General features: G+C 51.2%; 2 protein-coding genes across 2 annotated transcripts; one reads left to right on the top strand and one right to left on the bottom strand.

Moving 5' to 3' along the window:
• Window positions 1-16: 16 nt before the first annotated feature.
• ajuba (ajuba LIM protein) lies at window positions 17-19,027 on the bottom strand. The gene is made up of 8 exons (XM_069188269.1): window positions 17,155-19,027; window positions 11,915-12,016; window positions 10,986-11,053; window positions 10,726-10,788; window positions 6,552-6,682; window positions 2,126-2,177; window positions 1,037-1,105; window positions 17-398 (listed from the first exon to the last, which is right to left on the bottom strand). Exons 1-8 carry the CDS (start codon window positions 18,011-18,013, stop codon window positions 267-269), a joined length of 1,476 nt encoding a protein of 491 aa, XP_069044370.1. The 5' UTR covers window positions 18,014-19,027; the 3' UTR covers window positions 17-266.
• A 2,682-nt stretch (window positions 19,028-21,709) lies between these two features.
• Window positions 21,710-26,937, top strand: mrpl52 (mitochondrial ribosomal protein L52). The gene is made up of 5 exons (XM_069188717.1): window positions 21,710-21,976; window positions 22,276-22,354; window positions 24,637-24,704; window positions 24,834-24,898; window positions 26,774-26,937. The coding sequence occupies exons 1-5, from the start codon at window positions 21,943-21,945 to the stop codon at window positions 26,915-26,917; spliced, it is 390 nt and encodes a 129-aa protein (XP_069044818.1). The 5' UTR covers window positions 21,710-21,942; the 3' UTR covers window positions 26,918-26,937.
• Window positions 26,938-27,593: the final 656 nt, after the last annotated feature.

Genomic DNA, 27,593 nt, shown 5'->3' with positions numbered 1-27,593 from the left:
GAACGACGACCAGAGAGGAACTTAAATTATTTATTAATTAAAACACTGGAATGTTTCATCTTTGCACGGAACAAATCTTACAAAATAAATGCTTTTTTTAGGCAGCAGGTCCTACAGGTCAGGAGGGAGCAGAAGTCCAGCATCATCTCTTCTCCACAGTCAGGCAGCAGGGTCGGACATCAGACATGTTGTGGTTTCTCAGGGGTGCACAGATGGGGCAGCGCCCAAATCACCTCTGACTCCATTCGGCTGAGACCCCTCCTGTCTCAGTGCACGTTGTGCAGGGGCAATGTATCAGAAATGTGCACCCTCGTCATGTGACAGGTGTGACAGAGGAGGTGAGAGTCCAATGGGAAACATTGAGAGCCGGGCTGATCGGACAACTGCATTCCACAATCCTGACGGAGAAGGAGAGGGGTTAATACAGACACACTGACTGACTGGACACTCCAGTACATTAACACTGCACTGAGAGAGAGGGGTTCATACAGACACACTGACTGACTGGACACTCCAGTACATTAACACTGCACTGAGAGAGAGGGGTTCATATAGACACACTGACTGACTGGACACTCCAGTACATTAACACTGCGCTGAGAGAGAGAGGGGTTCATACAGACACACTGACTGACTGGACACTCCAGTACATTAACACTGCACTGAGAGAGAGGGGTTCATACAGACACACTGACTGACTGGACACTCCAGTACATTAACACTGCACTGAGAGAGAGGGGTTCATACAGACACACTGACTGGACACTCCAGTACATTAACACTGCACTGAGAGAGAGGGGTTCATACAGACACACTGACTGACTGGACACTCCAGTACATTAACACTGCACTGAGAGAGAGGGGTTCATACAAACACACTGACTGGACACTCCAGTACATTAACACTGCACTGAGAGAGAGGGGTTCATACAAACACACTGACTGGACACTCCAGTACATTAACACTGCACTGAGAGAGAGGGGTTATATGTGGGCACAAACAGAGTGAGGAATCATGAGGCTGCAGTTCACTGACCTCGCAGTGGTAGCACTCAAAATGATAGTCCTTGTTCATGGAGACCACCCTCAGGATCTCCTCGCAGCCCTGCAACACAGCACCAAACAACAATGCGCAACCAGAAACAAAACACAGACCATGTACACAGAGAGTGGTGGGGGTGTGGAACAAGCTGCCCAGCCATGTTGTTGAAGCCGATACCCTGGCTTCTCTCCAGACCCAGCAGGGTGAGATCCTGAGACTAGTTAGCGAATCGGGCCTCAATGGCCTGGAAGGTTTGAGTGGTTCCTGGTGTCCCAGTCTGGCACAGACAGAAAGATCAAACAGATTCGACTACAGGAAGAAAAACAAACGCAAGGTTTCTACAGATACCGCAGGACCACTGTGTGCCAGCGTTCAACACAGCAAGACGCAAGAGAGAGCACTGCACACCCAGAGCAAACTAGTCCACCACACGCACACGCACACAGGTGGTGGGGCAGTGGGGCGGAGCGGTGGCTCTGTGGCTCAGGATCTGCGCCTGTGGCTGGAAGGTTGCTGGTTCAAATCCCACAGCTGGCAGAGGAATCCTACTCCAGGGTATGTGTGTGTCCTGTCCAGGTTGTGTTTGTGTGTGTCGTGTGATGGACAGGTGTTCTGTCCAGGGTGATTGTGTGTGTCCTGTGATGGACAGGTGTCCTGTCCAGGGTGTGTGTGTGTGTGTGTGTGTCCTGTGATGGACAGGTGTCCTGTCCAGGGTGTGTGTGTGTGTGTCCTGTGATGGACAGGTGTCCTGTCCAGGGTGTGTGTGTGTGTGTCCTGTGATGGACAGGTGTCCTGTCCAGGGTGTGTGTGTGTGTCCTGTGATGGACAGGTGTTCTGTCCAGAGTGTGTGTGTGTGTCCTGTGATGGACAGGTGTTCTGTCCAGAGTGTGTGTTGTGTGTCCTGTGATGGACAGGTGTCCTGTCCAGGGTGTGTGTGTGTGTGTCCTGTGATGGACAGGTGTCCTGTCCAGGGTGTGTGTGTGTGTCCTGTGATGGGCTGGTGTGGTGATGGACACAAGAGGTTCCCCACACCCCACTCCCAGTGGAGACAGGCGTGGAGCAGGGCAGCAAACAGCCACTCACCCCTGCAGGCAGGATGGGCTGCAGACACGCCGCACACTTTGGAGCAAACGTCCTGAGAGAGAGAGAGAGAGACTCGGGGTTAATCGATCGCTCTGTGGAACAGAAACAGAGGAGAGAGCTCTCTGAGAGAGAGACTCTGGGTTAATCGATCGCTCTGTGGAACAGAAACACAGAGGAGAGAGCTCTCTGAGATGCCCGTCTCCAGAGCAGCACAACCACAAGTGCCTTGCTTTGTAGTGCTTTGCTTTGTTGCGGAGGTGCAGTTCCGACTCCCACCAGCAGGGAGCACCCTTCAAACACTGACTGACCTGTTGTTGTCAGTGACAGTAGACACCGTTCACACACTGACTGACCTGTTGTAGTCGGTGACAGTAGACACCGTTCACACACTGACTTACCTGTTGTAGTCGGTGACAGTAGACACCGTTCACACACACTGACCTGTTGTAGTCGGTGACAGTAGACACCGTTCACATACACTGACCTGTGGTAGTCGGTGACAGTAGACACCGTTCACACACACTGACCTGTTGTAGTCGGTAACAGTAGACACCGTTCACACACACTGACCTGTTGTAGTCGGTGACAGTAGACACCGTTCACACACTGACCTGTTGTAGTCGGTGACAGTAGACACCGTTCACACACACTGACCTGTTGTAGTCGGTGACAGTAGACACCGTTCACACACTGACCTGTTGTAGTCGGTGACAGTAGACACCGTTCACACACTGACCTGTTGTAGTCGGTGACAGTAGACACCGTTCACACACTGACTGACCTGTTGTAGTCGGTGACAGTAGACACCGTTCACACACACTGACCTGTTGTAGTCGGTGACAGTAGACACCGTTCACACACACTGACCTGTTGTAGTCGGTGACAGTAGACACCGTTCACACACTGACCTGTTGTAGTCGGTGACAGTAGACACCGTTCACACACTGACCTGTTGTAGTCGGTGACAGTAGACACCGTTCACACACTGACTGACCTGTTGTAGTCGGTGACAGTAGACACCGTTCACACACTGACCTGTGGTAGTCGGTGACAGTAGACACCGTTCACACACTGACCTGTGGTAGTCGGTGACAGTAGACACCGTTCACACACTGACTGACCTGTTGTAGTCGGTGACAGTAGACACCGTTCACACACTGACCTGTTGTAGTCGGTGACAGTAGACACCGTTCACACACTGACTGACTTGTTGTAGTCGGTGACAGTAGACACCGTTCACACACTGACTGACTTGTTGTAGTCGGTGACAGTAGACACCGTTCACACACTGACCTGTTGTAGTCGGTGACAGTAGACACCGTTCACACACTGACCTGTTGTAGTCGGTGACAGTAGACACCGTTCACACACTGACCTGTGGTAGTCGGTGACAGTAGACACCGTTCACACACTGACCTGTTGTAGTCGGTGACAGTAGACACCGTTCACACACTGACCTGTTGTAGTCGGTGACAGTAGACACCGTTCACACACACTGACCTGTTGTAGTCGGTGACAGTAGACACCGTTCACACACACTGACCTGTTGTAGTCGGTGACAGTAGACACCGTTCACACACTGACCTGTTGTAGTCGGTGACAGTAGACACCGTTCACACACTGACTGACCTGTTGTAGTCGGTAACAGTAGACACCGTTCACACACTGACTGACCTGTGGTAGTCGGTGACAGTAGACACCGTTCACACACTGACCTGTTGTAGTCGGTGACAGTAGACACCGTTCACACACTGACTGACCTGTTGTAGTCGGTGACAGTAGACACCGTTCACACACTGACTGACCTGTTGTAGTCGGTGACAGTAGACACCGTTCACACACTGACCTGTTGTAGTCGGTGACAGTAGACACCGTTCACACACACTGACCTGTTGTAGTCGGTGACAGTAGACACCGTTCACACACTGACCTGTTGTAGTCGGTGACAGTAGACACCGTTCACACACACTGACCTTTTATAGTCGGTGACAGTAGACACCGTTCACACACTGACTGACCTGTTGTAGTCGGTGACAGTAGACACCGTTCACACACTGACTGACCTGTTGTAGTCGGTGACAGTAGACACCGTTCACACACTGACCTGTTGTAGTCGGTGACAGTAGACACCGTTCACACACACTGACCTGTTGTAGTCGGTGACAGTAGACACCGTTCACACACTGACCTGTTGTAGTCGGTGACAGTAGACACCGTTCACACACTGACTGACCTGTTGTAGTCGGTGACAGTAGACACCGTTCACACACACTGACCTGTTGTAGTCGGTGACAGTAGACACCGTTCACACACTGACTGACCTGTTGTAGTCGGTGACAGTAGACACCGTTCACACACTGACCTGTTGTAGTCGGTGACAGTAGACACCGTTCACACACTGACTGACCTGTTGTAGTCGGTGACAGTAGACACCGTTCACACACACTGACCTGTTGTAGTCGGTGACAGTAGACACCGTTCACACACTGACTGACCTGTTGTAGTCGGTGACAGTAGACACCGTTCACACACACTGACCTGTTGTAGTCGGTGACAGTAGACACCGTTCACACACTGACTGACCTGTTGTAGTCGGTGACAGTAGACACCGTTCACACACTGACCTGTTGTAGTCGGTGACAGTAGACACCGTTCACACACTGACCTGTTGTAGTCGGTGACAGTAGACACCGTTCACACAGACTGACCTGTTGTAGTCGGTGACAGTAGACACCGTTCACACAGACTGACCTGTTGTAGTCGGTGACAGTAGACACCGTTCACACACTGACCTGTTGTAGTCGGTGACAGTAGACACCGTTCACACACTGACTGACCTGTTGTAGTCGGTGACAGTAGACACCGTTCACACACACTGACCTGTTGTAGTCGGTGACAGTAGACACCGTTCACACACTGACTGACCTGTTGTAGTCGGTGACAGTAGACACCGTTCACACACTGACTGACCTGTTGTAGTCGGTGACAGTAGACACCGTTCACACACACTGACCTGTTGTAGTCGGTGACAGTAGACACCGTTCACACACTGACCTGTTGTAGTCGGTGACAGTAGACACCGTTCACACACTGACCTGTTGTAGTCGGTGACAGTAGACACCGTTCACACACTGACTGACCTGTTGTAGTCGGTGACAGTAGACACCGTTCACACACTGACTGACCTGTTGTAGTCGGTGACAGTAGACACCGTTCACACACTGACTGACCTGTTGTAGTCGGTGACAGTAGACACCGTTCACACACACTGACCTGTTGTAGTCGGTGACAGTAGACACCGTTCACACACTGACCTGTTGTAGTCGGTGACAGTAGACACCGTTCACACACACTGACCTGTTGTAGTCGGTGACAGTAGACACCGTTCACACACTGACCTGTTGTAGTCGGTGACAGTAGACACCGTTCACACACTGACTGACCTGTTGTAGTCGGTGACAGTAGACACCGTTCACATACACTGACCTGTTGTAGTCGGTGACAGTAGACACCGTTCACATACACTGACCTGTTGTAGTCGGTGACAGTAGACACCGTTCACACACTGACCTGTTGTAGTCGGTGACAGTAGACACCGTTCACACACTGACCTGTTGTAGTCGGTGACAGTAGACACCGTTCACATACACTGACTGACCTGTTGTAGTCGGTGACAGTAGACACCGTTCACACACACTGACCTGTTGTAGTCGGTGACAGTAGACACCGTTCACACACACTGACCTGTTGTAGTCGGTGACAGTAGACACCGTTCACACACTGACCTGTTGTAGTCGGTGACAGTAGACACCGTTCACACACTGACCTGTTGTAGTCGGTGACAGTAGACACCGTTCACATACACTGACTGACCTGTTGTAGTCGGTGACAGTAGACACCGTTCACACACACTGACCTGTTGTAGTCGGTGACAGTAGACACCGTTCACACACACTGACCTGTTGTAGTCGGTGACAGTAGACACCGTTCACACACACTGACCTGTTGTAGTCGGTGACAGTAGACACCGTTCACACACTGACCTGTTGTAGTCGGTGACAGTAGACACCGTTCACACACACTGACCTGTTGTAGTCGGTGACAGTAGACACCGTTCACACACTGACCTGTTGTAGTCGGTGACAGTAGACACCGTTCACACACACTGACCTGTTGTAGTCGGTGACAGTAGACACCGTTCACACACTGACTGACCTGTTGTAGTCGGTGACAGTAGACACCGTTCACACACACTGACCTGTTGTAGTCGGTGACAGTAGACACCGTTCACACACTGACCTGTTGTAGTCGGTAACAGTAGACACCGTTCACACACTGACCTGTTGTAGTCGGTGACAGTAGACACCGTTCACACACTGACAGACCTGTTGTAGTCGGTGACAGTAGACACCGTTCACACACTGACCTGTTGTAGTCGGTGACGCAGTACACATTGTTCTGGTAGTCCACGGTGAAAGGAACGCCATCCAGCACTTTTCCACAGGCGACGCAGCGGAAGCAGCCGGGGTGATACGAGTTCCCCAGCGCCTGCAGGATCTGCCGGGACACAGTGAGTACCGGTCAGTACAGTCAGTCACAGTAACAGGCAGTTACAGTCGGTACAGGCCAGCGGGGGAAGGGAGCTACAGAGTCAGTATTAACAGTGAGTTACAGACAGTCACAGTCAATAACATTCAGTCAGTTACAGTGAATCACAGTCAGATAGTCAGTCACAGTGAGTTACAGACAGTCACAGTCAATAACATTCAGTCAGTTACAGTGAATCACAGTCAGATAGTCACAGTCAGTTACAGACAGTCACAGTCAATAACATTCAGTCAGTTACAGTGAATCACAGTCAGATAGTCAGTCACAGTCAGTTACAGACAGTCACAGTCAATAACATTCAGTCAGTTACAGTGAATCACAGTCAGATAGTCAGTCACAGTCAGTTACAGACAGTCACAGTCAATAACATTCAGTCAGTTACAGTGAATCACAGTCAGATAGTCACAGTCAGTTACAGACAGTCACAGTCAATAACATTCAGTCAGTTACAGTGAATCACAGTCAGATAGTCACAGTCAGTTACAGACAGTCACAGTCAATAACATTCAGTCAGTTACAGTGAATCACAGTCAGATAGTCAGTCACAGTGAGTTACAGACAGTCACAGTCAATAACATTCAGTCAGTTACAGTGAATCACAGTCAGATAGTCACAGTCAGTTACAGACAGTCACAGTCAATAACATTCAGTCAGTTACAGTGAATCACAGTCAGATAGTCAGTCACAGTGAGTTACAGACAGTCACAGTCAATAACATTCAGTCAGTTACAGTGAATCACAGTCAGATAGTCAGTCACAGTCAGTTACAGACAGTCACAGTCAATAACATTCAGTCAGTTACAGTGAATCACAGTCAGATAGTCAGTCACAGTCAGTTACAGACAGTCACAGTCAATAACATTCAGTCAGTTACAGTGAATCACAGTCAGATAGTCAGTCACAGTGAGTTACAGACAGTCACAGTCAATAACATTCAGTCAGTTACAGTGAATCACAGTCAGATAGTCACAGTGAGTTACAGACAGTCACAGTCAATAACATTCAGTCAGTTACAGTGAATCACAGTCAGATAGTCACAGTCAGTTACAGACAGTCACAGTCAATAACATTCAGTCAGTTACAGTGAATCACAGTCAGATAGTCAGTCACAGTCAGTTACAGACAGTCACAGTCAATAACATTCAGTCAGTTACAGTGAATCACAGTCAGATAGTCAGTCACAGTGAGTTACAGACAGTCACAGTCAATAACATTCAGTCAGTTACAGTGAATCACAGTCAGATAGTCAGTCACAGTCAGTTACAGACAGTCACAGTCAATAACATTCAGTCAGTTACAGTGAATCACAGTCAGATAGTCACAGTCAGTTACAGACAGTCACAGTCAATAACATTCAGTCAGTTACAGTGAATCACAGTCAGATAGTCACAGTCAGTTACAGACAGTCACAGTCAATAACATTCAGTCAGTTACAGTGAATCACAGTCAGATAGTCAGTCACAGTGAGTTACAGACAGTCACAGTCAATAACATTCAGTCAGTTACAGTGAATCACAGTCAGATAGTCACAGTCAGTTACAGACAGTCACAGTCAATAACATTCAGTCAGTTACAGTGAATCACAGTCAGATAGTCAGTCACAGTGAGTTACAGACAGTCACAGTCAATAACATTCAGTCAGTTACAGTGAATCACAGTCAGATAGTCAGTCACAGTCAGTTACAGACAGTCACAGTCAATAACATTCAGTCAGTTACAGTGAATCACAGACAGATAGTCAGTCACAGTCAGTTACAGACAGTCACAGTCAATAACATTCAGTCAGTTACAGTGAATCACAGTCAGATAGTCAGTCACAGTGAGTTACAGACAGTCACAGTCAATAACATTCAGTCAGTTACAGTGAATCACAGTCAGATAGTCACAGTGAGTTACAGACAGTCACAGTCAATAACATTCAGTCAGTTACAGTGAATCACAGTCAGATAGTCACAGTCAGTTACAGACAGTCACAGTCAATAACATTCAGTCAGTTACAGTGAATCACAGTCAGATAGTCAGTCACAGTCAGTTACAGACAGTCACAGTCAATAACATTCAGTCAGTTACAGTGAATCACAGTCAGATAGTCAGTCACAGTGAGTTACAGACAGTCACAGTCAATAACATTCAGTCAGTTACAGTGAATCACAGTCAGATAGTCACAGTGAGTTACAGACAGTCACAGTCAATAACATTCAGTCAGTTACAGTGAATCACAGTCAGATAGTCAGTCACAGTCAGTTACAGACAGTCACATTCAATAACATTCAGTCAGTTACAGTGAATCACAGTCAGAGAGTCAGTCACAGTCAGTTACAGACAGTCACAGTCAATAACATTCAGTCAGTTACAGTGAATCAGTCAGATAGTCAGTCACAGTGAGTTACAGACAGTCACAGTCAATAACATTCAGTCAGTTACAGTGAATCACAGTCAGATAGTCAGTCACAGTGAGTTACAGACAGTCACAGTCAATAACATTCAGTCAGTTACAGTGAATCACAGTCAGATAGTCACAGTCAGTTACAGACAGTCACAGTCAATAACATTCAGTCAGTTACAGTGAATCACAGTCAGATAGTCAGTCACAGTGAGTTACAGACAGTCACAGTCAATAACATTCAGTCAGTTACAGTGAATCACAGTCAGATAGTCAGTCACAGTCAGTTACAGACAGTCACAGTCAATAACATTCAGTCAGTTACAGTGAATCACAGTCAGATAGTCAGTCACAGTCAGTTACAGACAGTCACAGTCAATAACATTCAGTCAGTTACAGTGAATCACAGTCAGATAGTCAGTCACAGTCAGTAACAGACAGTCACAGTAACAGTCGGTCATAGTCGGTTACAGACAGTCACAGTAACAGTTGGTCACAGTCGGTCAGTCACGGTAACAGGCAGTTAGAGTCGGTACAGGCCAGCGAGGAGAGGGAGCTACAGAGACAGTATAGTGACAGTCAGTTACAGTCACAGTCAATAACATTCAGTCAGTTAGTCAGTCACAGTCAGTTACAGACAGTCACAGTAACAGTTGGTCACAGTTGGTTACAGACAGTCACAGTAACAGTTGGTCACAGTCGGTTACGGTGAATCACAGTCAGATAGTCACAGTGAGTTACAGGCAGTCAGTCAATAACATTCAGTCAGTTACAGTGAATCACAGTCAGATAGTCACAGTCAGTTACAGACAGTCACAGTCAATAACATTCAGTCAGTTACAGTGAATCACAGTCAGATAGTCAGTCACAGTCAGTAATAGACAGTCACAGTAACAGTCGGTCATAGTCGGTTACAGACAGTCACAGTAACAGTCGGTCACAGTCGGTCAGTCACGGTAACAGGCAGTTACACTCGGTACAGGCCAGCGAGGAGAGGGAGCTAGATTCACTATAGTAACAGTCGGTCACAGTCGGTCAGTCACAGTAACAGGCAGTTACACTCGGTACAGGCCAGCGAGGAGAGGGAGCTAGATTCACTATAGTAACAGTCGGTTACAGACAGTCACAGTAACAGTCGGTCACAGTCGGTCAGTCACAGTAACAGGCAGTTACACTCGGTACAGGCCAGCGAGGAGAGGGAGCTAGAGTCACTATAGTAACAGTCGGTCACAGTCGGTCAGTCACAGTAACAGGCAGTTACACTCGGTACAGGCCAGCGAGGAGAGGGAGCTAGAGTCACTATAGTAACAGTCGGTCACAGTCGGTCAGTCACAGTAACAGGCAGTTACACTCGGTACAGGCCAGCGAGGAGAGGGAGCTAGAGTCACTATAGTAACAGTCGGTCACAGTCGGTCAGTCACAGTAACAGGCAGTTACACTCGGTACAGGCCAGCGAGGAGAGGGAGCTAGAGTCACTATAGTAACAGTCGGTCACAGTCGGTCAGTCACAGTAACAGGCAGTTACACTCGGTACAGGCCAGCGAGGAGAGGGAGCTACACTACGACACGAGTGCAGCGCCGCTCCCACTCCAGCGGCGACGCCTCTCACCTTCTCCAGGATGAGGTGTCCACACACACTGCACTTCTCCGCCGCCAGCTGGAATCCCGAGAACTGCCCCCGGAGCGAGGAGACAGGAAGGGGAGAGGTTAGATCAGACCCCGATGACACCCAGGGTCATCCAGCTTTCTGCTGGACCCCAAGAGTCCTCTCTGAATACAAGGGAATCGGGAGGCAAGTGCACAGCGTTCAGGAAACTAAACATTTCCTTAACTGATTAATCTGATAAATCAGCCAGGCTAATCTCTCACCAGGTAATCTTCTTTACAGTAGACAGATCCACTGACATTGTAGAAATCCCTGTTTCTGAGTGTCCGGCCTGAGAGAGAGAGAGGGGTTCATACAGACACACTGACTGGACACTCCAGTACATTAACACTGCACTGAGAGAGAGGGGTTCATACAGACACACTGACTGGACACTCCAGTATATTAACACTGCACTGAGAGAGAGGTGTTCATACAGACACACTAACTGGACACTCCAGTACATTAACACTGCACTGAGAGAGAGGGGTTCATACAGACACACTGACAGACTGGACACTCCAGTACATTAACACTGCACTGAGAGAGAGGGGTTCATACAGACACACTGACTGACTGGACACTCCAGTACATTAACACTGCACTGAGAGAGAGGTGTTCATACAGACACACTAACTGGACACTCCAGTACATTAACACTGCACTGAGAGAGAGGGGTTCATACAGACACACTGACTGACTGGACACTCCAGTACATTAACACTGCACTGAGAGAGAGGGGTTCATACAGACACACTGACTGACTGGACACTCCAGTACATTAACACTGCACTGAGAGAGAGGTGTTCATACAGACACACTAACTGGACACTCCAGTACATTAACACTGCACTGAGAGAGAGGGGTTCATACAGACACACTGACTGGACACTCCAGTACATTAACACTGCACTGAGAGAGAGGGGTTCATACAGACACACTGACTGACTGGACACTCCTGTACATTAACACTGCACTGAGAGAGAGGGGTTCATACAGACACACTGACTGACTGGACACTCCAGTACATTAACACTGCTCTGAGAGAGAGGGGTTCATACAGACACACTGTATCTGAGACAGTCAGATACAGATATCAGACAGTGTCTCAGTACAGTGTCTCAGTGTGATGCGCAGACAGAAATGAACCAACCACAGGACACGCAGGTGAAGCAGTGTGTGTGGAACAGGCTGTCCAGGGCCTGGCAGGCGTTCTCCGCTCCGTACACCCCCTTACTGCACTTCACACAGGCGCCTGCAACAACAACAACACACAGCATCAGGGCCTCTGTCCCTGCTGCTGCTCAGACACCCCTGGCCTGGGGGCTGGCATTCCTGCGGAGAGCAGCTCGCGCACGCTACAGCGCACGCTAGCGCACGCCAGCGCACGCCAGCGCACGCCAGCGCACGCCAGACTGGACAAGCCGGATTGACTAGGCAAGCGAGCACGTTACACAACACACACGCCACTGCGGTTACCATCACACACACACTACACACACGCGCCACTGCGGTTACAGCATCACACACACACTAAACACACGCGCCACTGCGGTTACAGCATCACACACACACTACACACACACGCCACTGCGGCTACAGCATCACACACACTACACACACACGCCACTGCGGCTACAGCATCACACACACTACACACACACGCCACTGCGGTTACAGCATCACACACACACCACACACACACGCCACTGCGGCTACAGCATCACACACACTACACACACACGCCACTGCGGCTACAGCATCACACACACTACACACACACGCCACTGCGGTTACAGCATCACACACACACTACACACACACGCCACTGCAGTTACAGCATCACACACAGTGTCAGTGAGCTTCTCTGTCAGTGTCAGTGGAGTCTGATTATAATCTCAGTGAATCACTAATCAAGATCACAGTCCAGTCAGTCCAGCCTGGAGAGTCTCACACTGCTCTGTCAGTGTCAGTGGAGTCTGATTATAATCTCAGTGAATCACTAATCAAGATCACAGTCCAGTCAGTCCAGTCCAGACTGGAGAGTTTCACACTGCTCTGTCAGTGTCAGTGGAGTCTGATTATTATCTCAGTGAATCACTAATCAAGATCACAGTCCAGTCAGTCCAGTCCAGACTGGAGAGTCTCACACTGCTCTGTCAGTGTCAGTGGAGTCTGATTATAATCCCAGTGAATCACTAATCAAGATCACAGTCCAGTCAGTCCAGTCCAGCCTGGAGTGTCTCACACTGCTCTGTCAGTGTCAGTGGAGTCTGATTATAATCTCAGTGAATCACTAATCAAGATCACAGTCCAGTCAGTCCAGTCCAGCCTGGAGTGTCTCACACTGCTCTGTCAGTGTCAATGAGTCTGATTATAATCTCAGTTAATCACTAATCAGGATCACAGTCGTCAGTCCAGTCCAGCCTGGAGAGTCTCACTTCTCTGTCAGTGTCAGTGGAGTCTGATTATAATCTCAGTTAATAACTAATCAAGATCACAGTCCAGTCAGTCCAGTCCAGCCTGGAGAGTCTCACACTGCTCTGTCAGTGTCAATGAGTCTGATTATAATCTCAGTGAATCACTAATCAGGATCACAGTCGTCAGTCCAGTCCAGCCTGGAGAGTCTCACTTCTCTGTCAGTGTCAGTGGAGTCTGATTATAATCTCAGTTAATCACTAATCAAGATCACAGTCCAGTCAGTCCAGCCTGGAGAGTCTCACACTGCTCTGTCAGTGTCAGTGGAGTCTGATTATAATCTCAGTGAATCACTAATCAAGATCACAGTCCAGTCAGTCCAGCCTGGAGAGTCTCACACTGCTCTGTCAGTGTCAGTGGAGTCTGATTATAATCTCAGTTAATCACTAATCAAGATCACAGTCCAGTCAGTCCAGTCCAGCCTGGAGAGTCTCACACTGCTCTGTCAGTGTCAGTGGAGTCTGATTATAATCTCAGTGAATCACTAATCAAGATCACAGTCCAGTCAGTCCAGTCCAGCCTGGAGAGTCTCACACTGCTCTGTCAGTGTCAGTGGAGTCTGATTATAATCTCAGTCAATCACTAATCAAGATCACAGTCCAGTCAGTCCAGTCCAGCCTGGAGAGTCTCACACTGCTCTGTCAGTGTCAGTGGAGTCTGATTATAATCTCAGTGAATCACTAATCAAGATCACAGTCCAGTCAGTCCAGTCCAGCCTGGAGTGTCTCACACTGCTCTGTCAGTGTCAATGAGTCTGATTATAATCTCAGTTAATCACTAATCAGGATCACAGTCGTCAGTCCAGTCCAGCCTGGAGAGTCTCACTTCTCTGTCAGTGTCAGTGGAGTCTGATTATAATCTCAGTTAATAACTAATCAAGATCACAGTCCAGTCAGTCCAGTCCAGCCTGGAGAGTCTCACACTGCTCTGTCAGTGTCAATGAGTCTGATTATAATCTCAGTTAATCACTAATCAGGATCACAGTCCAGTCAGTCCAGTCCAGTCTGGAGAGTCTCACACTGCTCTGTCAGTGTCAGTGGAGTCTGATTATAATCTCAGTGAATCACTAATCAAGATCACAGTCCAGTCAGTCCAGTCCAGCCTGGAGAGTCTCACACTGCTCTGTCAGTGTCAGTGGAGTCTGATTATAATCTCAGTGAATCACTAATCAAGATCACAGTCCAGTCAGTCCAGTCCAGACTGGAGAGTCTCACACTGCTCTGTCAGTGTCAGTGGAGTCTGATTATAATCCCAGTGAATCACTAATCAAGATCACAGTCCAGTCAGTCCAGTCCAGCCTGGAGAGTCTCACACTGCTCTGTCAGTGTCAGTGGAGTCTGATTATAATCTCAGTGAATCACTAATCAAGATCACAGTCCAGTCAGTCCAGTCCAGCCTGGAGTGTCTCACACTGCTCTGTCAGTGTCAATGAGTCTGATTATAATCTCAGTTAATCACTAATCAGGATCACAGTCGTCAGTCCAGTCCAGCCTGGAGAGTCTCACTTCTCTGTCAGTGTCAGTGGAGTCTGATTATAATCTCAGTTAATAACTAATCAAGATCACAGTCCAGTCAGTCCAGTCCAGCCTGGAGAGTCTCACACTGCTCTGTCAGTGTCAGTGGAGTCTGATTATAATCTCAGTGAATCACTAATCAAGATCACAGTCCAGTCAGTCCAGTCCAGCCTGGAGTGTCTCACACTGCTCTGTCAGTGTCAGTGGAGTCTGATTATAATCTCAGTGAATCACTAATCAAGATCACAGTCCAGTCAGTCCAGTCCAGCCTGGAGAGTCTCACACTGCTCTGTCAGTGTCAGTGGAGTCTGATTATAATCTCAGTTAATCACTAATCAAGATCACAGTCCAGTCAGTCCAGTCCAGTCTGGAGAGTCTCACACTGCTCTGTCAGTGTCAGTGGAGTCTGATTATAATCTCAGTGAATCACTAATCAAGATCACAGTCCAGTCAGTCCAGTCCAGCCTGGAGAGTCTCACACTGCTCTGTCAGTGTCAGTGGAGTCTGATTATAATCTCAGTGAATCACTAATCAAGATCACAGTCCAGTCAGTCCAGTCCAGCCTGGAGAGTCTCACACTGCTCTGTCAGTGTCAGTGGAGTCTGATTATAATCTCAGTGAATCACTAATCAAGATCACAGTCCAGTCAGTCCAGTCCAGCCTGGAGAGTCTCACACTGCTCTGTCAGTGTCAGTGGAGTCTGATTATAATCTCAGTCAATCACTAATCAAGATCACAGTCCAGTCAGTCCAGTCCAGCCTGGAGTGTCTCACACTGCTCTGTCAGTGTCAATGAGTCTGATTATAATCTCAGTTAATCACTAATCAGGATCACAGTCGTCAGTCCAGTCCAGCCTGGAGAGTCTCACTTCTCTGTCAGTGTCAGTGGAGTCTGATTATAATCTCAGTTAATAACTAATCAAGATCACAGTCCAGTCAGTCCAGTCCAGCCTGGAGAGTCTCACACTGCTCTGTCAGTGTCAATGAGTCTGATTATAATCTCAGTTAATCACTAATCAGGATCACAGTCGTCAGTCCAGTCCAGCCTGGAGAGTCTCACTTCTCTGTCAGTGTCAGTGGAGTCTGATTATAATCTCAGTTAATCACTAATCAAGATCACAGTCCAGTCAGTCCAGCCTGGAGAGTCTCACACTGCTCTGTCAGTGTCAGTGGAGTCTGATTATAATCTCAGTTAATCACTAATCAAGATCACAGTCCAGTCAGTCCAGTCCAGTCTGGAGAGTCTCACACTGCTCTGTCAGTGTCAGTGGAGTCTGATTATAATCTCAGTGAATCACTAATCAAGATCACAGTCCAGTCAGTCCAGTCCAGCCTGGAGAGTCTCACACTGCTCTGTCAGTGTCAGTGGAGTCTGATTATAATCTCAGTGAATCACTAATCAAGATCACAGTCCAGTCAGTCCAGTCCAGCCTGGAGTGTCTCACACTGCTCTGTCAGTGTCAGTGGAGTCTGATTATAATCTCAGTGAATCACTAATCAAGATCACAGTCCAGTCAGTCCAGTCCAGCCTGGAGAGTCTCACACTGCTCTGTCAGTGTCAGTGGAGTCTGATTATAATCTCAGTGAATCACTAATCAAGATCACAGTCCAGTCAGTCCAGTCCAGCCTGGAGTGTCTCACACTGCTCTGTCAGTGTCAGTGGAGTCTGATTATAATCTCAGTGAATCACTAATCAAGATCACAGTCCAGTCAGTCCAGTCCAGCCTGGAGAGTCTCACACTGCTCTGTCAGTGTCAGTGGAGTCTGATTATAATCTCAGTGAATCACTAATCAAGATCACAGTCCAGTCAGTCCAGTCCAGCCTGGAGTGTCTCACACTGCTCTGTCAGTGTCAGTGGAGTCTGATTATAATCTCAGTGAATCACTAATCAAGATCACAGTCCAGTCAGTCCAGTCCAGCCTGGAGAGTCTCACACTGCTCTGTCAGTGTCAGTGGAGTCTGATTATAATCTCAGTGAATCACTAATCAAGATCACAGTCCAGTCAGTCCAGTCCAGCCTGGAGTGTCTCACACTGCTCTGTCAGTGTCAGTGGAGTCTGATTATAATCTCAGTCAATCACTAATCAAGATCACAGTCCAGTCAGTCCAGTCCAGCCTGGAGAGTCTCACACTGCTCTGTCAGTGTCAGTGGAGTCTGATTATAATCTCAGTGAATCACTAATCAAGATCACAGTCCAGTCAGTCCAGTCCAGCCTGGAGAGTCTCACACTGCTCTGTCAGTGTCAGTGGAGTCTGATTATAATCTCAGTGAATCACTAATCAAGATCACAGTCCAGTCAGTCCAGTCCAGCCTGGAGAGTCTCACACTGCTCCACACCACTGTCCCAGTGTCCCAGTGTCCCAGTGAGGGGGCAGTGGGCAGGGCGGCTGGCCGACTTACCGAAGTACTCCTGCCGGGTGTCGGGGGGTTCCCTGCGGGCGGCCAGCTCCTCGTGGGGGCCGGGCCCGTCGCTGCTCCTGCGGGGCCCAAGGGCCAGGCCCTGCGTCCCGGCGGCGGCGGCGTCCCGGGCCAGCAGCAGCGCCAGCTGCTCCTGGTACCGCGCGCCGGCAGAGTACCGCGCCGCCGCGGGGGGGGGCCCCCCCGCCAGCGAGCGCCGCGCGGCCCCGGCCCGGCCGAAGAAGGCGGCGGCGGCCGGGCTGCCCAGCGCCGGCGGGTAGGAGTGGCGGCTGTCGCCCGGGCCGGGTCGGGGCGCGGGGCCGCCCAGCCGCTGGTCGAAGCCCAGGCTGATGCCGCTGCTGCGGCGGCTGTCCGGCAGCAGGCTGCCCCCGCTGCCCCCGCTGCCCCCGCTGGCCCCGCTGGCGCAGCTGGAGCGCGGGCTGCGGCCGTCCTGCAGGGGGGAGCGCTGGGGCCGCTCGGCCTCCGGCTCCGCCGCGCTGTGGCGCCGCCGCCGCCGGAGCAGCTGCTGGATCTCCAGCGAGTAGCGGCGCCGGCTCTGGCCCGGCCCGCCCCCCTCCGCCTCGCAATCCGCCGCGGGGCACCCCGGCTCCCAGCTGGCGGGCCGGGCCGGGCCGCAGCCCGCGGGCTCCAGGCAGTCCAGGGGATTGCCACCGCCGCCGGGGTGGGCGTGGCCGGGGCGGGAGGCGGGCGAGGGCGTGGCCGTGGGGGGCGGGGCCGCGGTCGGAGCCCCGCCCCTGGGCGGGGACGCGGGGCCGCTCTTCTTCCGGGAGCCGCCGAGCTTGGCGCTGCCCGAGTCCGTCAGCTTCAGCTTCTCCAGCAGCCTGCTGCCCAGGCGGTCCATCTTCCCCGGGTCCGGCTGGCAGGGCACAGCGTCACAGCGGGCGACGCCGGAGGCCGAGTTGGACCGTAACCGCCGCGGCTGCTGACGTCATCGGCTCGCCACGCGCCGGGCGGTGGAGTCGCGCCCCGCGAGCGCTGCTCCCGCGGTGTCCCACCGGCCGCCGGCGGGTCCGGGCGGGTCCGAGCGGGTCCGGGCCGCCGGTAACCGCCCCGTCAGCGCCTCCCCTCCAGCCGAGCCCTCGGCAATACCGACGCAAGAAGGCAACCCGACATCCCTTTTTAAAAAAGAGAAGAGAAAAAACCGCGGGTTTCCTTCGCCCGCCCCGTGGGGTCGCTCCTGGAAGCCGCGGTCCGGGTCCGGGCTCGGGGCGGAGGGGAAGGACGGGTTCCGTCTGGGAGAAAGCGGATCTCTGTCCCGGTCCCGGACGGGCAGACGTCTGCGGAGCTCTGCCCTCTCCTCTCCTCTCCTCCCGTCTCTTTGTTTCCGCGCTTTCCAGCTGCTGGAGCCGGGACGACTCCTCGCCTCCCCTCCCGAAACAAAAACTCCCTTTCTCTCCCTCTCCCTCTCTCAGTCTCTCTCTCCCCGTCCCCGCTGAAACTCGCCGCCTTCCAGACAGTGCTGGGAGTCCTGGTCCCGGCGGGGGACCTTCTCTCTGTCCGCGGGTCCTCGGACACCGCCGGCCCCTCCTGCCGCCCCGGCTGGGGCAGGACTGGGCAGGACGGGGTGGAGAGGAGACAGACAGAGCCAGCCGGGGGGCTGGAGAAAAACCACTTGTTGTGTCTGCGATGCCGGTATCTCTCCCCGCTAAGACAGAAGCAAAGGGTGCATCTCTCTCCCCCAACTCCGCTGTCGTCCGCAAGAAGAAGAAAAGTTTGTGGAAGTGAGAAAAACCGGCTACTGGCGAGCGCAGAGCCCCGGAGCAGCGGGCGGACAGGACAGCGGGCGCAGATGTTGCAGCGGAAACCCAGACTCCCGTCCCCAGTCCCTCCCTCTCCCTCCCCTGTCCTCTCCTCTCCTCCTCCTCTCTCTCCCTCCGCCCGGGACACCTTCCTGTCGGCGAGGCGGAGCGCGGCGCGGAGGAATCCAACCCCCCCCCCCGCATCCAGCCGGCTTGAGGTCGATGAACCCCCGCGTGGAGCCCGTGGACGCGGACACGACCCCTCTCCCCCGCTCTGCCAGGGTCTGCGGTCCACCTCTCCTCGGGCTGTGCCCTGCCCCCCGGGCGTCTGGGCCCGGACCTGGGAGGGAGGCAGCCCGGCACCCGTGTCTCAGCCGGGCCGGGCTGGGTGGGGTACAGGGGGGAGGGCACCCCGGTTTTTCATTTGTCCACTTTACTAACCCCAGCGAACTGGCGAGTCAGGTCTATAAAACCAGCCTGTAGAAATAGGCCGCGGACCGGGGAGCCTGTCGAGATCCCACACAGACTGGAGGCCACGGGGCAGGTCTTTACACGCAGAGTTGTGGGAGGCGGCGACAGGCCCTGACAGTGCTGCAGAAAAAGACCGAAGGAGAGGGCTGAACTACTTTTTTGAAGCTGCAACGCAGAGATCGCCGTCGTTTTTTCACTTTACAGGGAAGGGGGACCCCTCCGTACACCATTCTCCACCCCCCTCCCCACTTCAACCCCCACCGCGCGCGGGAACGGGTGTTTCTCAGCGGCTCTATTTTTTGTCTCGGCCGCTTTTTGTGTGAGTCTGCGGAATGCGCGGAGGGTTACAGCCGGTGTAAGCGGGGAGAGAGAGAGGAGGTGGTGATGCGGTCCGCGCGCGTGTCTGGAGGTCTGAGCGCCGCCGGGTTTGTCTCTCAGTTCAGTTCAATTCAAGGTGCTTTATTAGCATGACGGATGGGTACAATCAGTGTCGCCAAAGCACATAAAAATAATAAAATTAACATGGAACTAAACACAAAATAAAAGTAAAATAAAATCTACAGACATATTACAGACATTTACAGCAAAGACATATTATATAATATCGACATATACTGTAGGCGGCTGCAGCATTATTGGGAGACAGACTCACTGTTCCTCAGGCTGTGACAGGAGATCACATACTGGGCTGCCAGTTCAACTGAGTTCCCTCCTCCCTCTCCCAGTAGGATTGGGACCCGTTGTGATTCTGGCAGGTGTGGGAACTCTGGGACTAGATTTCTGAATTTCAGGAAGAATGTTTGTCTAGTCCCAGAGTATCTGTCACAGTGCAGTAGGAAGTGCACCTCTGTCTCTATTTCTCCCCGCTGGCAGTGGGAGCACAGCCTGTCCTCTCTGGACAGCCAGGTCTGCCTGTGTCCAGTTTCTGTGTCCAGGCTGTGGTCACTGAGCCTGTACTTCGTCAGGGTCTGTTTCTTTTTGCTGTTATTTATCTTGGTTCTGTAGCATTCCAGTTTATGTTTTGTGTGTGTGTGTCCCAGTGTGTGAGGTAGTGTTGTGTGTGTGTGTCCCAGTGTGTGAGATATGGCTGTGTGATCTGTGATGTGCTTGATTCTAGCAGTGCTGTCCTGAGGCTGGCTGGTGTCGTTGTGGCTCAGGTCAGTGAGCCTCAGGACCAGCTGGCTCAGGGGGCTCTGTTTTGGGCTCAGCTCTTGGCTCAGCAGGGCTTTGTGGTGGTAGGAATTTTGGTCGCTGTTTTTTAGGTGTAGCCAATACTTTAATATTCTTTTCTGTATGTTTATCAATAGTGGGTACTGGCCTAATTCGTTGTTGGGTGTTTTTCTCTGCACACGGAGGAGTCTCTCTCTCTCTCTGTCCCTGCACCCACCCCCACCCCCCTCTCGCTCCTCTCCCTGCTGTCTGAGGAGGAATGCGGGCGTGTGGTGACCTGCGTGTTGCTCACTGCTCAGGATCAAAGCCTCTCTCCAGACCGCCCTGCTTTGAGCAGCGCAGGTGGGAATTACCTGCTCCCTTCCCCTCTCCCCCTCCCTCTGTGTCTCCTGCCCTGTGATCTCCTCTCTCCCTCTTTGTTCCTGTCCTGTAACCTTATCCCTCTCTGTGCGTGTCTCCCATCCTGTTACCTCCTCTCTCTCACTGTGTCTCCTGTCCTGTTGTGTGTTTATTACTGAGGGATTCCCTGTGATCTCTTCTCTCTCACTGTGTCTCCTGTCCCGTTGTGTGTGTGTATTACTGAGGGCTTCCCTGTGATCTCCTCTCTCTCACACTGTGTCTCCTGTCCTGTTGTGTGTGTTTATTACTGAGGGCTTCTCTGGGACATCATAATCATCATCATCTATCTGCACTTCTATAGCGCCTTTCTGGACTCTCCACCCCTGTCCCGGCACTGTCCAGTACTGGGGACCCCCTCCACCCCCCCAGTGTGATGATGCTCCAGTCCGCTCACACACTCCAGCTCTCAGTGGGGAGGAGAGCAGAGTGATGAGGCCAGTTCAGAGAGGGGGGTGATCAGGAGGCCATGACTGGTAAAGACCAGGGGGAGTCTGTCCAGGACACTGGGGTCACACCCCTCCTCTTTCTGAGAGACACCCTGGGGTCTTGACTGACCACAGAGAGGCAGGACCTCCGTTTCACGTCTCATCTGAAGGACGGCCACGGCTGGTGTTACACGCTTTATCGAAACTCGTAGAGACACTTCCTAGTCACCTAAAGCTGTCACGATATTCCGACTCGCACAGTGAAGCGCTGTTCGGTAGCCTCGCCCCTGTGAAGAGGCGCTGTCAGTCCGTGTCCACCAGAGGGCGCAGCTGGTATTACTTCGGGCTCCTGGCCGGTGCGGGACCGGCTGAGCGCGGAGCTGCGGGCTGAGTTCGCCGGTACAGTCGGTCTGCGGGGAGCTGCGGGCCGAACCCCGGTCTGTGCGCCGCCGACACTCCGCTGCGATACGCTCTTGTAGGCTAAAGGGAAAACTCGAAGCCCATCCAGTTTCGCGCGGATTGTCCTCTCGGCGCTTCCGTAGCCGTCTCCTCGGACCAGGGCCAAGATGGCGGCGTCTACGAGGACGCTGTTCAGCGCCGGTGAGTGACAGTGAGACGCTTTCTTGCCTTCTGTAGGACCCACCAGATAGTCTGTTCCTTAGTTTTGTAATGTTATTTCTGAATACGTCCGATTAGTGTGGTGCCAGGCCATTGCTTCGAGAAATGAATAATGTTCGTGTTCATCGAATCTGGGAGAGGTGTATCGCACGGTCATGAAACGAGTCCAGGTGATCGGATGAATGTAAAATGGAAGAAGGAAAGACATTGTAGCAGCCGGCGCTGTTAGAGTGATGGAGTGACCTCACTGTGTATTAACCCCCCTCGCTCTCCTCTCTCAGTGCTCAGGCAGTCCGGCTCTCTCTCTCGGCCCCTGTCCTCGACGGCAGGAGCTCAGGCTGGAAGCAAGTGGAGGATAGAGTGAGTCTAACACACACACACACACACTGCAGGGAGACAGGAGGATAGAGTGAGTCTAACACACACACTGCAGGGAGACAGGAGGATAGAGGATAGAGTGAGTCTAACACACACACACTGCAGGGAGACAGGAGGATAGAGTGAGTCTAACACACACACACACACACACACACACACACACTGCAGGGAGACAGGAGGATAGAGTGAGTCTAACACACACACACACACACACACACACTGCAGGGAGACAGGAGGATAGAGTGAGTCTACACACACACACACACACACACACACTGCAGGGAGACAGGAGGATAGAGTGAGTCTAACACACACACACACACACACACACACACTGCAGGGAGACAGGAGGATAGAGTGAGTCTAACACACACACACACACACACACACACACACTGCAGGGAGACAGGAGGATAGAGTGAGTCTAACACACACACACACACACACACACACACACTGCAGGGAGACAGGAGGATAGAGTGAGTCTAACACACACACACTGCAGGGAGACAGGAGGATAGAGTGAGTCTAACACACACACACACACTGCAGGGAGACAGGAGGATAGAGTGAGTCTAACACACACACACTGCAGGGAGACAGGAGGATAGAGTGAGTCTAACACACACACACACTGCAGGGAGACAGGAGGATAGAGTGAGTCTAACACACACACACACACACTGCAGGGAGACAGGAGGATAGAGGATAGAGTGAGTCTAACACACACACACACACTGCAGGGATACAGGAGGATAGAGGATAGAGTGAGTCTAACACACACACACTGCAGGGATACAGGAGGATAGAGGATAGAGTGAGTCTAACACACACACACACACACACACACACACACACTGCAGGGAGACAGGAGGATAGAGGATAGAGTGAGTCTAACACACACACACACACACACACACACACACACACACACACACACTGCAGGGAGACAGGAGGATAGAGTGAGTCTAACACACACACACACACTGCAGGGAGACAGGAGGATAGAGTGAGTCTAACACACACACACACACACACTGCAGGGAGACAGGAGGATAGAGTGAGTCTAACACACACACTGCAGGGAGACAGGAGGATAGAGTGAGTCTAACACACACACACACTGCAGGGAGACAGGAGGATAGAGTGAGTCTAACACACACACACACTGCTGGGAGACAGGAGGATAGAGTGAGTCTAACACACACACACACACTGCAGGGAGACAGGAGGATAGAGGATAGAGTGAGTCTAACACACACACACACACTGCAGGGATACAGGAGGATAGAGGATAGAGTGAGTCTAACACACACACACACACTGCAGGGATACAGGAGGATAGAGGATAGAGTGAGTCTACACACACACACACACACACACACACACACACACACACACTGCAGGGAGACAGGAGGATAGAGGATAGAGTGAGTCTAACACACACACACACACACACACACACACACACACTGCAGGGAGACAGGAGGATAGAGGATAGAGTGAGTCTACACACACACACACACACACACACACACACACACACACACACACACTGCAGGGAGACAGGAGGATAGAGTGAGTCTAACACACACACACACACACACACACACACACACACACACACTGCAGGGAGACAGGAGGATAGAGTGAGTCTAACACACACACACTGCAGGGAGACAGGAGGATAGAGGATAGAGTGAGTCTAACACACACACACACACACACACACACACACTGCAGGGAGACAGGAGGATAGAGTGAGTCTAACACACACACTGCAGGGAGACAGGAGGATAGAGGATAGAGTGAGTCTAACACACACACACACACACACACACACACACTGCAGGGAGACAGGAGGATAGAGTGAGTCTAACACACACACACACACACACTGCAGGGAGACAGGAGGATAGAGGATAGAGTGAGTCTAACACACACACACACACACACACACACACACACACTGCAGGGAGACAGGAGGATAGAGGATAGAGTGAGTCTAACACACACACTGCAGGGAGACAGGAGGATAGAGTGAGTCTAACACACACACACTGCAGGGAGACAGGAGGATAAAGTGAGTCTAACACACACACACTGCAGGGAGACAGGAGGATAGAGGATAGAGTGAGTCTAACACACTCCCACTCTCACTCTCACTCACACAAACAGGCGTACAGTGAGACAGGCAGACACCGGTGCTCTGGTGAGTGTTGCGGTGCTGGTGTGTGTGACGCGGTGCTCTTGTTTCCCTGCAGTCACGGGTTCGCTCGGAGTGGCTCAGAGTACGGCCCACTGACCGACCTCCCTGACTGGTCCTTCGCTGGTGAGTTGTGCTCTGATTGGCCGGGCAAAGTGACACATTGCAGGACACACTGACGACACCAGCGCGGGCTCACACACACACAAACACACAGCTCCTCTGATCCCTTCGTCATCATGATTCATCTTGCAGACGGGAGACCAGCCCCTCCTCTGAAAGGGCAGATCAGGAGGCAGAAAGAGAGGGAAGAATTCGCGGTGAGAAACTGTTCCATCTGAAATTACTCTCAGTCAGCGTGTCTGTATGAACCCCTCTCTCTCAGTGCAGTGTTAATGTACTGGAGTGTCCAGTCAGTGTGTCTGTATGAACCCCTCTCTCTCAGTGCAGTGTTAATGTACTGGAGTGTCCAGTCAGTCAGTGTGTCTGTATGAACCCCTCTCTCTCAGTGCAGTGTTAATGTACTGGAGTGTCCAGTCAGTGTGTCTGTATGAACCCCTCTCTCTCAGTGCAGTGTTAATGGACTGGAGTGTCCAGTCAGTCAGTGTGTCTGTATGAACCCCTCTCTCTCAGTGCAGTGTTAATGTACTGGAGTGTCCAGTCAGTCAGTGTGTCTGTATGAACCCCTCTCTCTCAGGGCAGTGTTAATGTACTGGAGTGTCCAGTCAGTCAGTGTGTCTGTATGAACCCCTCTCTCTCAGTGCAGTGTTAATGTACTGGAGTGTCCAGTCAGTCAGTGTGTCTGTATGAACCCCTCTCTCTCAGTGCAGTGTTAATGTACTGGAGTGTCCAGTCAGTCAGTGTGTCTGTATGAACCCCTCTCTCTCAGTGCAGTGTTAATGTACTGGAGTGTCCAGTCAGTGTGTCTGTATTAACTCCTCTCTCTCAGTGCAGTGTTAATGTACTGGAGTGTCCAGTCAGTCAGTGTGTCTGTATGAACCCCTCTCTCTCAGTGCAGTGTTAATGTACTGGAGTGTCCAGTCAGTGTGTCTGTATGAACCCCTCTCTCTCAGTGCAGTGTTAATGTACTTGAGTGTCCAGTCAGTGTGTCTGTATGAACCCCTCTCTCTCAGTGCAGTGTTAATGTACTGGAGTGTCCAGTCAGTCAGTGTGTCTGTATGAACCCCTCTCTCTCAGTGCAGTGTTAATGTACTGGAGTGTCCAGTCAGTCAGTGTGTCTGTATGAACCCCTCTCTCTCAGTGCAGTGTTAATGTACTGGAGTGTCCAGTCAGTGTGTCTGTATTAACCCCTCTCTATCAGTGCAGTGTTAATGTACTGGAGTGTCCAGTCAGTCAGTGTGTCTGTATGAACCCCTCTCTCTCAGTGCAGTGTTAATGTACTGGAGTGTCCAGTCAGTGTGTCTGTATGAACCCCTCTCTCTCAGTGCAGTGTTAATGTACTGGAGTGTCCAGTCAGTCAGTGTGTCTGTATGAACCCCTCTCTCTCAGTGCAGTGTTAATGTACTGGAGTGTCCAGTCAGTCAGTGTGTCTGTATGAACCCCTCTCTCTCAGTGCAGTGTTAATGTACTGGAGTGTCCAGTCAGTGTGTCTGTATGAACCCCTCTCTCTCAGTGCAGTGTTAATGTACTGGAGTGTCCAGTCAGTGTGTCTGTATGAACCCCTCTCTCTCAGTGCAGTGTTAATGGACTGGAGTGTCCAGTCAGTCAGTGTGTCTGTATGAACCTCTCTCTCTCAGTGCAGTGTTAATGTACTTGAGTGTCCAGTCAGTCAGTGTGTCTGTATGAACCCCTCTCTCTCAGTGCAGTGTTAATGTACTGGAGTGTCCAGTCAGTGTGTCTGTATGAACCCCTCTCTCTCAGTGCAGTGTTCATGTACTGGAGTGTCCAGTCAGTCAGTGTGTCTGTATGAACCCCTCTCTCTCAGTGCAGTGTTAATGGACTGGAGTGTCCAGTCAGTCAGTGTGTCTGTATGAACCCCTCTCTCTCAGTGCAGTGTTAATGTACTGGAGTGTCCAGTCAGTGTGTCTGTATGAACCCCTCTCTCTCAGTGCAGTGTTAATGGACTGGAGTGTCCAGTCAGTGTGTCTGTATGAACCCCTCTCTCTCAGTGCAGTGTTAATGGACTGGAGTGTCCAGTCAGTGTGTCTGTATTTATCTCTGTCTCTCTCTTGCAGCGCCGTGTTGTGACTCTGAGCTCAGAGGTTGACAGTGGGATGGAGAAGTGGAGACAGAGACAGGAGGAGGCCAGACAGAGTGTTGAGAAGCAGCGATCTCTTCTTCTGAAACCTAAAGGCCAACTGTTGGCAAAAAGAAAATAAACTCAAGAGTTCTAAAGAAATCAGTATTTAATGATTTAATGTTTACACATTTCACAGTCCACAAGAACAGTCTGTAACAATAGGGGTTACAGTCCCAGTACAGGAGAACAGTCTGTTACAATAGGAGCTACAGTCCAGTACAGGAGAACAGTCCTGTTACAATAGGAGCTACAGTCCAGTACAGGAGAACAGTCTGTTACAATAGGAGCTACAGTCCAGTACAGGAGAACAGTCCTGTTACAATAGGAGCTACAGTCCAGTACAGGAGAACAGTCCTGTTACAATAGGAGCTACAGTCCAGTACAGGAGAACAGTCTGTTACAATAGGAGCTACAGTCCAGTACAGGAGAACAGTCTGTTACAATAGGAGCTACAGTCCCAGTACAGGAGAACAGTCTGTTACAATAGGAGCTACAGTCCAGTACAGGAGAACAGTCCTGTTACAATAGGAGCTACAGTCCAGTACAGGAGAACAGTCTGTTACAATAGGAGCTACAGTCCCAGTACAGGAGAACAGTCTGTTACAATAGGAGCTACAGTCCCAGTACAGGAGAACAGTCTGTTACAATAGGAGCTACAGTCCAGTACAGGAGAACAGTCCTGTTACAATAGGAGCTACAGTCCAGTACAGGAGAACAGTCTGTTACAATAGGAGCTACAGTCCCAGTACAGGAGA

This window comes from Lepisosteus oculatus, chromosome 4 (assembly GCF_040954835.1).
Source record: "Lepisosteus oculatus isolate fLepOcu1 chromosome 4, fLepOcu1.hap2, whole genome shotgun sequence".
Classification (NCBI taxonomy): domain Eukaryota; kingdom Metazoa; phylum Chordata; class Actinopteri; order Semionotiformes; family Lepisosteidae; genus Lepisosteus; species Lepisosteus oculatus.
This window is presented reverse-complemented; position numbering and strand designations above follow the sequence as displayed.

What these genes read in the sequence shown, in the direction of transcription:
- ajuba (XM_069188269.1), bottom strand. Translation starts at nt 18,013, where the DNA reads ATGGACCGCCTGGGCAGCAGGCTGCTGGAGAAGCTGAAGCTGACGGAC. An exon ending in CACCCGGCAGGAGTACTTCG is followed by an intron (nt 12,017 to 17,154) that starts GTAAGTCGGCCA and finishes TTGTTGTTGCAG; the next exon opens with GCGCCTGTGTGAAGTGCAGT. An exon ending in TGCGTCACCGACTACAACAG is followed by an intron (nt 2,178 to 6,551) that starts GTCAGTGTGTGA and finishes TCTCTCTCTCAG; the next exon opens with GACGTTTGCTCCAAAGTGTG.
- mrpl52 (XM_069188717.1), top strand. Translation starts at nt 21,943, where the DNA reads ATGGCGGCGTCTACGAGGACGCTGTTCAGCGCCG. An exon ending in GGAAGCAAGTGGAGGATAGA is followed by an intron (nt 22,355 to 24,636) that starts GTGAGTCTAACA and finishes GTTTCCCTGCAG; the next exon opens with TCACGGGTTCGCTCGGAGTG. An exon ending in AAGAGAGGGAAGAATTCGCG is followed by an intron (nt 24,899 to 26,773) that starts GTGAGAAACTGT and finishes TCTCTCTTGCAG; the next exon opens with CGCCGTGTTGTGACTCTGAG.